At 31.6% G+C, this 16887-nt stretch overlaps 1 protein-coding gene across 1 annotated transcript; it reads left to right on the forward strand.

Moving 5' to 3' along the window:
• The first annotated feature begins 534 nt into the window (after positions 1-534).
• LOC143085440 (uncharacterized) lies at positions 535-15524 on the forward strand. Its single transcript, XM_076261784.1, has 8 exons — positions 535-680; positions 6029-6261; positions 6948-7145; positions 8098-8336; positions 8621-8816; positions 13869-13976; positions 14391-14507; positions 15175-15524. Exons 2-8 carry the CDS (start codon positions 6070-6072, stop codon positions 15463-15465), a joined length of 1341 nt encoding a protein of 446 aa, XP_076117899.1. The 5' UTR covers positions 535-680; positions 6029-6069; the 3' UTR covers positions 15466-15524.
• Positions 15525-16887: the final 1363 nt, after the last annotated feature.

Below are 16887 nucleotides of genomic sequence, written 5' to 3' on the forward strand. Positions count from 1 at the left end.
CTATTTGATATGAATTAAAAAAGATATAAAAGGGTTCAATTGAACGAGACGACAACAGAAATACTTGAGAGACAAAAAAAGGTCGCAGTTTTCCAATTTTAAATTTCAGTACATAGATCATATTTTAAAATACGGTTTAAAATTCAAAAAACAGATTCGCTAATTGAATGTTCTTATCTAAAAAACTGTTGCGTATTTCACTTAAATTTTAAATTAGTTTTCAATGCATTCTATCGATAGAGAAAAACAATGCAAACACAGAGAGTTATTCCTCTTTAAACATTTATATTTGAATTCCAAAGTAACAGCGGTATCATTACTTGTTGACAAAATCAATACAGTATATTTGCGTTTACTTTTTAATCTAGTCGGTTGAACACAATTTTATCGTGAAAACAAATATGCCTGTATTTTGATTTTATGAACCCATTTAACAAGGTTATAAGCCATTCAATACATAAATAAAATTGTCTAACAATACATAGTTAAACTTTCTTTTTATTTGCTTTGTTGGCCTTTTCTGGTTGTCATACAGATCATGTATTTTAGACAATGGAAGTTTATATTGATTTGTCAAAGTATATCTAATTTGATTCAAAAACATTGAAAGTGTTAAACATTCATTTAGTCGATATTTTCGATATTAAGTTTCAGTGGAATTTTAAAGATTCTAACAGAAGGTAAGGAAACAATGCCAGGATTTAAACACAATTAGTGTGATGCATGAACATGTATTCAAAATATTCATTTGCATATGTACAATAAGTAGAATAATGTATAAATCTAATATTACTCTCTCTAAATTAATTAAAACGAAATTGAAGTAGTGAAATTTTAAAGATCTTCTGACTCTTCCAGAGCATTGGAGATTAACTCGGTTTTCGGTGGGGATCTCTTGTCCAGTCTTTAGTTTTCGATGTAGTGTTTTGCGGACTTGTTTGTCTTGTTGTCGTCGGTTTTTAGTCAGTTTCTCTTCAGCTGATTAATTTTGAATATCTCTTTTTGAATGATAAAAAGGAGAAATTTGGCTAAGCGCGCCTCAATTATAAACACCGCAATGAAACATTTCAGTCATTTTTTGTAACATTCACATTCGTAATAATTGGTTACGTGCTCACTTAGAGTTGCTTAGCATTGTGATGTTAATAATTGAGGCGTGCTTAGTCCAATTTCATGATTTCCGCCAAAATTTATGTGATTTAGTTTATATAAGGAGAGAGGACCCGGAAAGGGTAAATAATGCTCTCTTATATGAAACTGCACTCGTCTTAGACTGAAGTTCTGACGACAAAATTGATGCCATACATAACTAGTCTTTCATGATAATTCAGATGTTCATAATTGTTTTGTATATTTTCTACTCTGATCCTTGATGTGTTCGCAGCCTTTTTCATTGTCATTATAGTTCACTAGCAATGTTTCGCAAACGACCTTTACACTGTCAAATTCTTTGAATTTGGCACAACTTTTTTGGAATTTTGGATCCTCAATGCTCTTCAACTTCGTACTTCTTTGGCTTTATAAATATTTTGATATGAGAGTCACTGATGATTCTTATGTAGACGAAACGCGCGTCTGGCGTACTAAATTATAATTCTGTTACCTTTGATAACTATGTTAACTATTTACGTAAATAACAGATAAGCAGTATCTTCTTGTTCTTCCACAGCACCTGCTTTCACCTGTTATAGGGTTTGTGTTGCTGAAACTTAAGTTATTTTCTTTGAAGTGTTTGGTGAACCATTCGAATTTTTTTTGTTTGTTGTTGCTTTATCGTCATGATTGTGTCTTCTTATTCTTCGTCAATTAATATAAAACATTTGTGGACGTTAATAACTACATTAATAATTCACTATCGGCATAATTGGGTTAAATACATTTTATGTATACATATTGCAAGTAGCTCCTTAATTCTTCACTAAACGCCTTCATACATATACAAACTAGTTGAACTTCCGATATCTAAGAACTGTTCCTAAGATCTAATGCCTAATTATACCAAATACAGCAAATATTTAAGTAACGATTCTTGGGCTTCTTAATTGTTGTTTAATTTCAAAAATGGGTTTTGATCGATATCTAAATACCGTATCTAATCGCAGTATAGATTTCTTTTTTATGTTTCGAAACACTGTTTTTAAATATTATTAACTATTTTTTAATTTTACCTAAACTAAGACAATAATGTGTATGCCTGCCTTTCCCATCCAAATCAATTTTACCAAAACAATCTAACGATTGAAGGTAATCGTTACTAATAAAAGGTTCAAATCAAAATGTTCCAACAACATATTTCAATTGTATCACAACTTGTTCAAACAAAAATCTTATTTGGCTTCATTATGGTTGTTCCTTCTCTTGGGCAAAATATTGCAAATTACATTTTATTTAAAACACATCCACCCTATCTTCCCCTCGATTTTTTGTGTAATTAATTTTATGAAGTACTAAATATTCGATTATGGGGGTTGGTATATATTTGTTTAATTTTAAAATATTGATAGCTAGAAACAGTAAGAAAGAAAAAACGGATTGCCCTTTTCCATTTCTATTTGATCAATTTGAATGAATTAATGCAAATTCATGGTTTGCTAATGAAAACCCCTAAGTTTATTCAAACATAAGGTAACTGCTACAAGTGTGTCACAATGACATTATGACCACCTTAAGATTTTGTGACACGAGATGAGGTAAGTATCCAAATTCAGCAGGAAAGATGAATCTGCAAACATACTTAAATTACCCTCTGTTCTAGTATAGGCGAGTGTAATATTTGAAAAAGACGTCTAGTTAAGGACTTTAATGCACCCACCTAACACACGGCTAATTTTTTTTTTAAATGAAAGAATAATGATAAAACTTTGATTTTTGACCGGTCGTCACAAAATCGTACTGTGCAGTTTTTGTAAAATTGACGTTTATTTCAGAAATTAGTTGAAAATTATAAAATTACAACATGTTTTTCAAGCAAAGGAAATAAGTCGTATCTCTTCTTTTAGACAGAATAATTAAGTGAATTAGATTCTTAAAATAATGAAAAACAATATTTATAACTGTAACTCCGCATGCTTTTGCATTCCTTCTAAATATTTGACATTTTGTACCAAAATGTTCATAATCCCGACCTTTTCGGATCTACAATTAAATTTTTATTAAATGTTTTTGCTCTCTGTCCGTTTTAGAACACACCAAATTACTCGTCAGTTATCGTTTTTTCATTCAAGATCAAGACTTTATCTCAACATTTCTTAAAATCACGAATTTCTGTAATTTTATGATGTTGGGTAAAATCACTTTAATTTCCGGAATCCCTTATCTATTTCGTTATCGTTTTTTACTGAATATATTAGTCGATTTCCGTGTACTTAGTAGTGCTTTTAGAGTACGATAAATCATATTTAAACGGCTCTATTTCTATCTTTAACTTCAGTGTAGCTTAAATAGATATAAAATCGTCCGAAATAAAGATCAAATCAAAGTAAAACATAGTTTTTGAGTTCTGTAGAATTCACCTCTTTCTAAATAAGGAATCGTATCGGAAAATTGTACAAAATCTTCCGAGTCGTGTCAAATTATCACAGTCCAGTTCACAATGAAACCCTTCCTTTGCTAAAAAGCAAAAAAAAAATATCCATTTATCGACACAGATGCATAGTCTGTCATGTATTTACTACATAGTAACATCCCATTTGAAAATACAAAATATCATAAGAGTTGCTATAAATATTTCAAAAGTAAGCACAACCTATCATCTTCTGTTTTGTCTGTACAAAGACTTTGTACTACATGTACCAATTCTACCGACCAGTCTCTTCTCATATATCAACGAGGGCAGTAGATCTACAACTCATTCTGATTCGTCTGTCTGTATATATTGCAAATGTATAAAGCCTATAAGCAAGTTACACAACTTCATAAGGTATCCTCTGAGGAGCAAACTCGAGCTGTTTTGAGTGTTACTACATATATCTCCTACAATGATATGATTTACAAAATAACTCATGATAATTTTACTATTAAATCTTTATACCATCGAGCTTGCATCGCTAAGGGAGCTACCATTTGATTTTTATGGGGGGCATTATTTTTCTTCTGGGGGTTAAAATTTTATCCAAGACAATGTCGACCTAACTACAGAAACAATAACAGATCTCCGTATGACTTTGGTTGGCTAAAAGGCAACATCGGTCCGGTATGATGTCATTCAACTTTCTACAAGATTTGATCTGTTCACGCATTGGTATAGGTATAGGGGGAGGGTTGAGATTTCCAAAAACATATTTAACCCCGCCGCAATTTTGCGCCTGTCCCAAGTCAGGAGCCTCTGGCCTTTCTTAGTTTTTTTATAACTTTTATTTTAACTTCTTGAGTATATTTCGAAGCTTAGTATGACGTCCATTATCATTTCAAACTAGTACATTTTTGTGTAGGGGCCAGCTGAAGAACGCCTCCAGATTTGGGAGTTTCTTGCTGCATTGACGACCCATTGGTGGTTTTTGGCCGTTGCCTGCTTTTAAGCGCGTTGGTGTCTCTTTGACAAATCCCTCATGTCCATTCCAAATTTTTAATTCAATCTGTGTATAATAGATCTTGTGTCCGCTTTGAGCAAAACCTCTACTGTACTGATATATGCCCATGCCAAGGAAGTTGTCTTTGTATGGATATGTTGACCGATAAGAATGCCAAATAAAAGGTTCAATATTAGGATATCCTTGTCCTCCGTTTGAAGCGGTGAAACAAGATAAAAAGAAAGTAATACTTAGTGCCGAAGTAGCCGAACGTCATCACTAGCGTAATTTAAAAGAGTTCAAACTACTTTGTCAAGTGTTGTTTGATAAATTATATATCTCAAGATACACGGCGGCCGACTGAAGTAAAATCGAACACAGTTTGACGTACAATGAGTGATCATATTTTCCTTGTGATGTTTTATATTAAAACCATCAATTTGTTGATATAAATATACTAGTAGCACTTAACTTATTTTAGTTATGTTTGTTAGTACTCTTATCATATCTGATTTAGTGATGTATGAGTTGTTAATGTCTGTGTCATTTTGGTCTTTTGTGGATAGTTGTCTCATTGGCAATCATACCACATTTTCTTTTTTATATATCAACATATTGAACTACAATAATAAAAGAAAATCTGCTCTATGGTTGTCTGATCTTGAAGCGGTTGGCAGGCTTTCAAACTAACAGGAGACCATACGCTTCCTCAATTTTAATGAACAGCTCATCATGGGACTTTTCTAAACAATTAAAAATACGTCATATGTTATATTTTCCTCTTGCTTCAAATTTGTTTCGGATTATTTATATAAAATTTGCAGATATATGTTTGTAAATCAAATGATATGGAGGTATTATAAGATTTAGATAATGCAATGGCGACTACAGATACATTTGTGTGACTTAAATGGTTGATATTCGAAGACTCCGAGAGAAAACGTTATGTAACATGTTTTACTGTTAAAATCAACCAAAATTAATTAATATTATGATAGAAATATATTTTCCCAACAGTAATACAGCATTCCTATAAAATTGTTTCTTTTTTGCATTTGTTTTGACTCGATTTTACAACAGTTTACTGGAAGTATCCGTGAATTGAAATTGCACCCATGACCTTTGACCTCGATTAAAAAAAAATGCACCATAATTTCTTTTGACGACCGGGATATTTAGAAAGTACATAATATTAGCTTTCTAGTGATATATAATTTAGCCGTGTGTTAGGTAGGTGCATTAAAAATGTAAATTTGGCTCTCATATCACTCGCCTAGTATACCACCACTTCACAAACGGTTGACGAAAATAATTGGAAATATTAAGCACTCCATTAAAATTTTGAACTGGTTTTATTTTCCTCAGACAAAAATATAATAAAAGTATGTAGAATGCTTCTCAACCAACGAATGTTTATCATACTCATTTAAATTTTGTCCTTAGGAGTTATAGGTTTCCATTGTTCCATATGAATGTTTACAATAGCAGAATCATCCCGATATTTTGTTCTTATTTTATAGGCGACCTGTTTTATCTATTCGTATATCATTGAAAGTATAAAATGTCTGTAATACAGCCTGTTGGTCGGGGAGATTATTTCATTCCCCGAGAGTACAGGCGACGGCCTAACATTGAGGTGATTCTTCAAGATATGGAATCATATATCAACAAGCGGACATTAGACGTGGCCGACCGAGAATATGTCACACTTATGGATAATGAATATCATCTCCTCAAGAAGTATCGAGATAAGGTTAGATGGTTATCTTATATTTGAATACATCATTCATTATGAATTTAATTAATTAAACTTGTTAATATAATTTTTATCTGATAGTAGTTGATATTGTTTTATATAATTTAATGGGTTGTGAAATAAAATCTAGAAAACAAGGTAAGAAATAAATGTTTTTTTTATTGGAAAATAAAGATTTACAATATTTAAATCGAAAATAACTGATAAAAATACACTTTTAAACACTCAAAGCGATACACTTATATTATCATTAGCATCTGTCAACGTAAAGTTTGAAGTAGTAAACTTCTCTGTTCCAACTAGCTTTACCTAAAACAAATATTTTCGATTTAAACTGTAATATCCAAATTCCAATCATCTTATGATCATCATAACCATAATATTACATTCAATGATCTATACATGCTCAATTAAATACTATACACCTCACCAATTCTAAACCTGTTCAAAGTTATTTATACTTGTTATTTGAGTGAAAGAGAAGAAACATCTTAAATTACTTGTCACTAATAGCGAAGGAATCTTAACTAATTTATGACAAAAGTCACGATTTTTGTACTTTATTTGGAAACGGTATAAAAAAGGGGGAAAACAGTTGTCATTTAATTAAAGATAGTAGCAAGGATATTCATGACAGATTGTGGTACCCACTAATACAAAGTAACATACATTTGTCATTTCAGTATAATGCATATGTGCAAAACATACAAAGAATAGATAAGCAAATAGCAGCTGATTCCGACTTTTTGACTGCCAGTAACCTGTATGTAGTTCTAAAGAAAGCTTGTGATAACTGGCGCCCTAAGGGGAAAACTGCCATGGAAGAGTTTAGAGAACTTCAGAATTTTACAAAACTTTATAGTGATTTAGAGCGTTCATATGTGAGTGTTATTAGAATTTAAAAGAATATATAATATGAGATCAGATTAACTAAGTGATTTGAGCTTAATTGTATTTATCAGATTATGAAAGTAGGTAGTCGTAGAGACTGATATGTATTTTTATGCCCCACCTACGATAGTAGAGGGGCATTATGTTTTCTGGTCTGTGCGTCCGTTCGTCCGTCCGTCCGTCCGTCGTACCGTTCGTCCGTCTGTCCCGTTTCAGGTTAAAGTTTTTGGTCAAGGTAGTTTTTGATGAAGTTGAAGTCCAATCAACTTGAAACATAGTATACATGTGCCCTATGATATGATCTTTCTAATTTAAATGTCAAATTAGAGTTTTGACCCCAATTTTACGGTTCACTGAACACAGAAAATGATAGTGCAAATTTCAGGTTAAAGTTTTTGGTCAAGGTAGTTTTTGATAAAGTAGAAGTCCAATCAACTTGAAACTTAGTATACGTGTTCCCTTTGATAAGATCATTCTAATTTTAATGCCAAATTTAAGAATTTATTCCAATTTCACGGTCCACTAAACATAGAAAATGATAGTGCGAGTGGGGCATCCGTGTACTGTGGTCACATTCTTGTTATATAGTCGTTTGATGTTCAGATTCTGAATGAGTATGGTATCGCATGGCGAGGTGATACACATAGCATGAGACTTGTTACCTATTGACAAATTAGCTTTTGCTTCTTTAGAGTTTATGCGATTCCGAAACATTCTTGTTTGTACTAATTTGTATATCATCAATACAAAGGATTTATGAGACTTTAAACATCGATGAAAGACTGTTGCATTTTATTCTTAGACTAATTATGGTTCAAGAGGCATGACTTCAAAATTTGAATAAGCATCCAGATACAAAAGATGAAAACGTTTTATTTATACATATTGTAGTAATGCTTCAGTGCTATACAAGTTTACTCTTAAGTTTACCAAACATTGCAGGGTAAAGATGGTGGAACCTACAAAGCTATTCCTAACGTCCATACCTCCATACTGGGGCAGCAACCCAAAGATGAATATAGTCCCCGTAGTCAGAGTTATGAATCTCCAAGATCTGATTCTAAGGCTTTGTCCATCTCGTATGTTCCGATAGAAGCTTATGAAAAGTTAGAAAGAAAATTGGGTAAACAAGAAGAAGTCATTGCAAGAAAAGGAGCAGAAATAAATGAGCTTAGAAGCAGGTAGTAAAGGGATTTTCTTTTAATTCATTATTCATAGTAAAGATAACAATAATATATGCAATGCTAATACAAATCTATGGTTATGTGGGTTTGAACAACATAATAACGAGTGATTCTAATCTTGATAAAATATCAAAAAAAAAGCATTAAAAATAATTAATATATTCAACTTTCAGATAAGATCATTTCAAAACAATTAAAAATTACGTGATTGTATCAATACATTATGCTAATATTGCTAAGAGGTAACATAAACAGCGCCTTGTATATTTACCATATAAAAGGATTGGCAGCATATCAGCTAGGGATTCTTTTCCTGAACATCTTAGTCCTACAAAAATAGCGGATAAATTTAAGAATCTGTATGAGGTAGAATGGTACGCTGCTGTAGGGTTAATTGGCACTAAACAAGGACAACGGAGGCATCAAACATCAGAGGAGGAGGACTATGCAATATATAAACTACTTCGAATAATCAGAGTAAGAGTATTTATACATCTTGAAATAAATCTGAAAAAAAAACACTTTCATAAAAAAAATCAGAAATAACGAAAAAAGGCCTTAATCAAATGGCAAAATCAAAGACTCAAACACATCAAACGAATGTAAAACAACTGCCATATTCCTGACTTTGTAAAGCCATTTCCGTATGTAGAAAATTGTGGATAACATTTGGTTTTATAGCTAGCTAATTGAAACCTCTCTCTGATGAGTTAAGATAATCTTATTCTCGTATACATTGTACACGTGTATTACTTGTAAAATTTGAAAATGTGTACACGCATACAATTATTGATCATCACTCATCAATGATATCCGGCTTCTTTTTTGTTACCATAGATGCGCGTTTCTTCTACAAATGACTTATCAATGTGGTTGGAATTAAAAATGTTAAAAAGGCAAATTAAGTATAAAGTGTAAGAGCAATAAGTGTCAAAACTAACTAAAGTGTTTGCCTTAAATAGCTGACGTTATATTTTCCTTGATTAGAAAATTTTTATTATTTCGAACGATTCAAAGATTTATAAACACTGTTCTTGATTTTCTGACAGTATGCACCAACATTTAAGTATATCCTTATTCGAGTCATTGCTTTGGTAGGGACATATTTGTCTTTTAACATACATTTTCGTTCATAAAACTTTCACAAACGAAAGTTCCAGCTCCCTCATGCAAAGTTGACCTTAGACAACCGGTATTGTAGTCCCTTTTGCTTTTGTATACGAAACGCGCGTCTGGTGCAAATACAAAATTTCAATCCTGGTATCTATGATGAGATGAAACTCCCAAAGTTTTTAAGTATTTTTACATCCCTGGTTTCAATTCTATTTAGGTTTGAGCATTCCTGATGATGCTGAAACAAGAACGATGTGTCTAGCGCACAAAATAAAGGCAGTGCTATTTTCTACCAATTTTAGTTGAAGTGTCTACGGTTGTAAAGAACAAATGACTGATTTGATAAGTTCTGTTTTTAGAACAGAACACTTTGTGTAATCTTTTAGAAGGAAAACAAATAACATGGAAGTAGTATCAAAATGTCATATAAAACGAGCCTACAAAAATGAAAGAGAGTCCTCGTTACTACAAGATTACAAAAATACAAAACTAAAATGAATGCAATATGTACAAACCAATTCAGGAAAAACACATTTATAACGTATCTGTCCAAGTTATGCAAATTAAAGTTCTGGAAGATCAGATTAAAATGAGGAATGCATGAAATGACCAAAAAAGGACATTAAAACCATAGCCAAATCCATCTTATTAAAGTCAACTTTTCCTGATGTATTTCTTAATAAATTCAAAATTTATAAGCGGACAATATTATAATATAAACGTTTGTTATAAATCATATTAGAACCAAAATACTGATTTCAAGGGAGACAACAAGAAAATTAGAAAGCGAATTAGAACACTTAACGACAATCATAGATGAAAAATTAAACGAAGATGAAACACTTACAAATAATATAAAACAATTAACATTACAATTAGACACAATTTATGAATATAAAGCAAAGGGGGCTCAAATTAGATCAAGGGAGAAATGGGTAGAGCTAGGGGAAAAGAATAATTCTTATTTTCTGGGATTAGAAAAACAGCGACAGGTAAAAAAATCTATCAACAAACTCAAAAATGAAAATAACGAGGTAACAACAAATCAAGAACAAATTTTAAAAATGATTAAAAACTATTATAAAATATTATATACAACCACGGCTCCAGATAAGGATCTACTGCATAAATATGTAGGTGATACTGTTATGGAAAGGGAGATAAATGTAAATGACTTTAAAATTTGTGATGGGGAGGTTACTATAGATGAATGTACTAAAGCTATTGACACGATGAAGTTAAATAAATCACCGGGTCTAAATGGTTTAACATTAGAATTTTATAAGACGTTCTGGGAAAAATTAAAAACAGTGTTAGTAAAAGTTCTAAATAAGGGACATGAGGAAAAACTTCTTTCATATACACAACGAACGGGTGTTCTTACTTTATTATTCAAGAAAAATGATCCATTATCTTTAGACAATTATCGTCCAATATCATTATTAAATGTAGATTTGAAAATACTATCTCATGTTTTAGCACAGAGACTAAAATAACTTCTTCCTAAATGAATTAATGAAGATCAAACTGGATATGTAAAAAATCGATTTATTGGATTTAATTTACGGCAATTTCAAGATATAATGGACTATGCAGAATCAAACGGAATAGATGGGGCAATAATATTTGTTGATTTTACAAAAGTTTTTGATTCTTTGGAATGGGAATTTATGTTAGGTGTTCTAAAACATTTTGGTTTTAATGAATCATTCATATCATGGTTGGAAACATTATATAAGGGAATATATACAGACGTGTGTAATAAATAATGGATGGGTATCCGAAATTTTTAAAAACTCTAGAGGAATCCGTCAAGGGTGTCCTTTATCGGCTTTACTTTTTGTTTTATCGGTCGAAATTATGGCCGAGCGATTGAGGCAAACCTCAGACATTAAAGGTTTTCGTATTACTATAGATAATAAAACACATGCATCAAAATATCACAATTAGCTGATGATACAACTCTGTTTTGTAGTTCAAAATCAGATATATCTAAAGCTTTGAATATAATTGAAACATTTGGCTCTTTCTCGGGGTTGAAGCTAAACCGTAATAAAACAGAAGGAATTTGGATTGGGGCGCTTAGCGTAGATAAGATTGAGGGCATACGCTGGACAGACAAACCTGTCAAAGCTTTAGGCATTTATTTTGTTCACGATAGACTTCAATGTGAAAAGTTAAATTTGGAGCCTAAAATAGATAACATGAAATCATTAATCAAAACATGGGAAAAAAGAAAATTAACAATGGTTGGGAAAATATTGATCATAAAATCTTTAATATTACCAAAATTTACATTTTTGGCTACTTCGTGCAAAGTTTCAGATATTTACTTGAAAGAAATTGAAAGCTGCTGTTTCAAATATATTTGGGAAGGAAAAAATGACTAAGTAAAAAGAAACACACTTATTGGCGAATACCAAAAAGGGGGGGGGGGTTAAGAATGATCGATTTTGACAGTTATTTTACAGCACTGAAAGCCTCATGGGTCTCTAAATTAACAACAACCAATATGTCGAACTGGAAGATTATTCCTACTAAATATTTTAACAATCTTGGTAAAAACTTTCTTGTTTTTAACATGAATTTAGATAATATTAAATCAATAGATGGACTTGCAAAAATACCCGATTTTTATTTACAAGTAATTTCAAGTTGGATTAAAACAGGAGGAGGTTTATCAACATTTTCTAATCACTTTACTAATATTAGAAAACAGATTATGTGGGGAAATAAATATATTAAATGTCGCAACAAATGCTTGTTTTTCCCGAGCTGGGTAAAAAGTGGATTGGTTTATATTAACGACATATTCGATCGTGAATGAAATTTATCCGAAAGTTTTATTCAAAAAAAGTTAATTAATAAAACAAACTGGATTGCAGAGTTTAAGATGTGAAAATCCTGCATCCCAAAAGAATGGATGCAAGTTTAAAAAAAAGAAAACTCCGTTAAGAGTATAATCAATATATGTAAGGTTAAATTAAGATGGCAAAATAAACAAATTGAAACAAAAGATATCAACAAGAAAATACTCTATAAAACTTTAGTAGATAAAAAATGTATAAAGCCAATCAGTATCAACATTTGGACAAGATATTTAAAATTAGAATACATACCACAGATGTCATTTGTATACGATTTTATATTTAAAATTTTAAAGGAAAATAAGTTAAAATTTTTCAGATGGAAACTGCTTCAATATATTATTCCTACAAAGCAGCTACTATTAAAGTGGAAAATATCTGAGAACGATAAATGCAATTTTTGTAAAACAAAAGAAGAAGATTATCTGCATTTCTTTATTACATGTTCATTTTTGAAAGATTTTTGGGAGAAAGTACATTATCTTCTAGCAAAAATGAATTTTCAAAACAAGATATTAGCAAAACATATAGTATTTGGATACAAAATATCAGATCAAGGGTATAACGATTTTAATTATTTCTTGACAATTATAGGTTTTTGTATTTACAAGTCGTACTATGTATCCGAGCAAAAACTGAAATATTTAGATGTGTATGCTATGTTTATAAAGGATTTACGAAGGTTTATGAATGAGAACAAAACAGTATCTCAAAATGTATTTTTCATAAAGTTAAAAAGATTAATATAATTGATGGGGGAAAAAAAAATAATGTTTTATTATATTTTATTATATTCTGTGTATTTTCCTGGATACTCAGAAAGTATTTCACAGGGATACTTTATTGAAGCTTGGACAATGAAGTAAAGATGTAACAAGCAATTTGAAGAATACAGAATATTTATTTGTTGGTAAAAAAAAAAGATTTCTAAGCTGGTAATACACATGGACGCATATAGTCCACTGGTAGCGGAGCTGTATAAAAATGTAAAAAGCGTAAATTTATCAAAAGAAATAGAATTTTAAGTTCAAATTTATTAATTGCATGCATTGCGAAGTCTAGGTAATGTGATAAATTATATACCGACAACCATTATACTAGTTTATGAAAATTAGTATCACTATACCGAATGATAAGCTTAATATCATTGATGTATTCTTACAACCACTATAGGTCGGTGCCTCAGCTGGTATACTTTCGTCCCCAGAGATATCAGCCCAGTCATCAGCACTTTTGTGTTGACATTAAATATCATATAGACAGTTAATTTACTGTTTAAGTTATTCGAAAAACAAGACCTTTTCCTATCAGGTATAGATTATCATAGCCGTATTTTGAATTTTCCATATGTAAAGCTCAAGTCTTGTAATTTGTTTGGCCTAAGTACCAACTAATTTAATTATAGCGCCACTGACGTGTCTAATGTAGACAAAACGCGCGTTTGGTGTACACAAATTATAAACCTGGCTTCTTTAATGAGGTTTTCAGTTTAGTACATCTATTACTTCCAAGATTTTTTAACAGAACATTTGATATATTATTTCAACAGTATGGCTATACATGGTGTAAAAAGCTAGCCGCAGAGCAATTAGATGAACTTTCTGATGCCATGTCACAACCTGTAGCAGATCCTGGTGTAAAACCGGCCTCTCGATTGGTAAGATGGTGATGTCATTACATGAGATAGTTGTTTGAACAACTTGATGATTTTTTCCCCCACCTTTCTCTTTAATTACAGAGGTTTAACGTTTTAAAAGAAAAAAAAGTATCTGTAAAAAGTAAAATCCCCAAAATACTGCTCCGAGGAAAATTCAAAACGGAAAGTGATAATCAAATGGCAGAATCTAAAGCTCAAACACATCAAACGAATGGTCAACAACTGTCATATTTCTGACTTGGCACAGGCATTTTCTTATGTAGAAAATGGTGGATGTATTAGTAATAAGTAAAAGTATTATGATTATTATAATTTTTCTGCGTAATTACATTATAGCTATTTTGTTTCTATATCTTACATAAACCATTATTCATTGAACTTATTTAGAAATGTAACATTGTTTTGATATTGCAGAGTAACACAGTAGCAAAAACACCAAGAACAGGGAGACTGTCGTCCAATCTAGTTTTACAACAAGCCAAAGATTTCAGGAAACAGATGGCTGTCTCATCAGTTGATGCTGTGGTCGATGTACGTTGAATAACTAATTCTTAATCTCGATAAACACTAATTGTTTGTAAAACTGTGGACTTGTTTACAAAACATTTAAAGTTCATTATTTTCCTATGTGACTGTTCTTTTACATGGATAAATCTCGAAAATTAAAAACAATTTGGACATAAAAGTCAGGAACCTGATGTTCAGTGGTTGTCGTTTGTTGGTGTGGTTTATCAGTGTTTTTCGTTTCTCATTGGTTTTCCTGTTTGAATGGTTTTACTTTGGTCTTTTCGGGGCCCTTTATGACTTGCTGTTCGATGTGAGCTAAGGCTCCGTGTTGAAGGCCGTGCTTTGACCTATAATGGTTTACTTTTACAAATTGTAACCTTTTAACGTGGATGGAGAGTTGTCGCAATGGCACTCATACCACATCTTTTTGTATCTATAGAAGACATTTTCTCTTAAAAATTATGGAAACGCGGCCGTGACGTATAGTGAACTCTTTCGATCTAACTTTGAGTTATAAAGCTGCTCGAAGGAAAGTGTACCTATTTTCTATTGTGGTTGTTATTTTCGTCTTTTTTTAATCCTTCAATCAAAAAGCTGTACATGTATCTCTCACATGTGGATTGTATTTTATCATTAATTATGCAAACTTTATTTACAAAGACAACGTTAAAGTAGATTTCTTTTATTACAGCGGTTTAAAGTAGAAGTGATAAAGGACGAGCTTGGTATGGATACCCAGCAATTGTCACCTACAGTCATAAAGTTTATTCACAAAGCCGCCGAGTTATTATGGTACATGTGTATACTTGATCCACCAATGTACATTGCCTGGCCGGAATATAACGAACCATTTGATACAACTAAATACATATTTTATAAACAGAAAGATAAAGGACGGAAAGTAAAGGTTCCTGTCTGGCCAGCTCTTTACCTACAAGAGAAGGGACAGCTTGTAACAAAAGGTTTTGCAAAAGGATATTAGATTTCACTTTACTTTCGTCTAATGAACTTATTTTGCTTTATATTTAAATTATTACGAGTAATATGATTATGTTGTTGATACAATTTTTGTTGCTTCTTTTATGAAAATAAATTTATTTCTGTTTTCTATACTATCATAACTGCAGGCTTTGCAAATACACAATGGCATACACAAAGACATGTTCAACATTAATTTTTAGTCAACAGAATCAGAATCATCAGAATAAAGTATGATAGTATCACATACCAGTATATAACACAATGAAGACACGTAATGGACTTAAATCTATGGCAGCTACCTAATCTATGGAAAATATGATGTTACAAACGTCAAACATATCAAGTCTATGGCAGTTGTTTTTTTTACTCCAAATCTATGGTTGATTTTTAAATTGCGTAATTTTCCGGGAAAAAGAGTAAAACATAACGTGATATTGCGTCGTTGCCACCAACGATATTTTATGTACCGTCTGAATCCCGCGATGAAGAAAGGCACCACTGTTTTTAGAAGTGGATATTTTAGGAAAGGGTTTATGGAAAATATGTTAGTTTCTACGAATGGCAAAGTATAAAAAATATAAAACGAGATATGAAATTACAAGATACCACTTTGACTAAAATCATCATCAGTTAAAAAAATTTGATTAACGCTCAAGTAAATATTATGTGAAAAGTCAAACTTTTTAATTCTTTTATAAAAAAAAACCCTGCTTTGCTGTTTGATAAGGGACTTCGATTTTTACTAGTTGGTTTAATAAATGGATTAAAGTACTATGCACAGATTAGGAAATGCATATTTTTTACGTTGAAATAACTTTAATCGTGTATTATGTTACATCACTTCTACACTTAGGAAATGATATGGCTGCCATCACGATTTGGTTGACCATTATGAAAATTTCACAAATGATTATAGACATGCCTCCATTTGTATACATTTCCACTTGCTGAAGGCAAGTCCGTGATCGTATATACAGTTGCACCAAATCTGCGATAAATTTGAAAATACCCCAAATCCGATATAGATAAGGGAATTACAAAACTGGCCATAGATTAGGATTTTCAAAAATCTGCCATAGATTTGGGATGTCATGATGTCATATTACCATAGATATCAAGGACACACTGCATAGTCAGCTATAAAAGACCCCGAAATGGCAACGTAAAACAATTCAAACGAGAAAACTAACGACGACTTATGTATGTACAAAAAATAAGCGAAATACAAATATGTAACACAAGGACAACCACTGAATTACAGGCTCCTGACTTTGGACAGGCACATATGTAAATACATAATGAGGGTTTAAACATGTTAGCGGGATCCCACAATACCACAAATACACGTGGACGTGGCGGGGTACTTGTACATCCAAACAACAAAAACATGCTAAGAACAGATCTGAGAGTACTCGGAGTTACT

Source organism: Mytilus galloprovincialis, chromosome 8 (assembly GCF_965363235.1).
Source record: "Mytilus galloprovincialis chromosome 8, xbMytGall1.hap1.1, whole genome shotgun sequence".
NCBI lineage: Eukaryota > Metazoa > Mollusca > Bivalvia > Mytilida > Mytilidae > Mytilus > Mytilus galloprovincialis.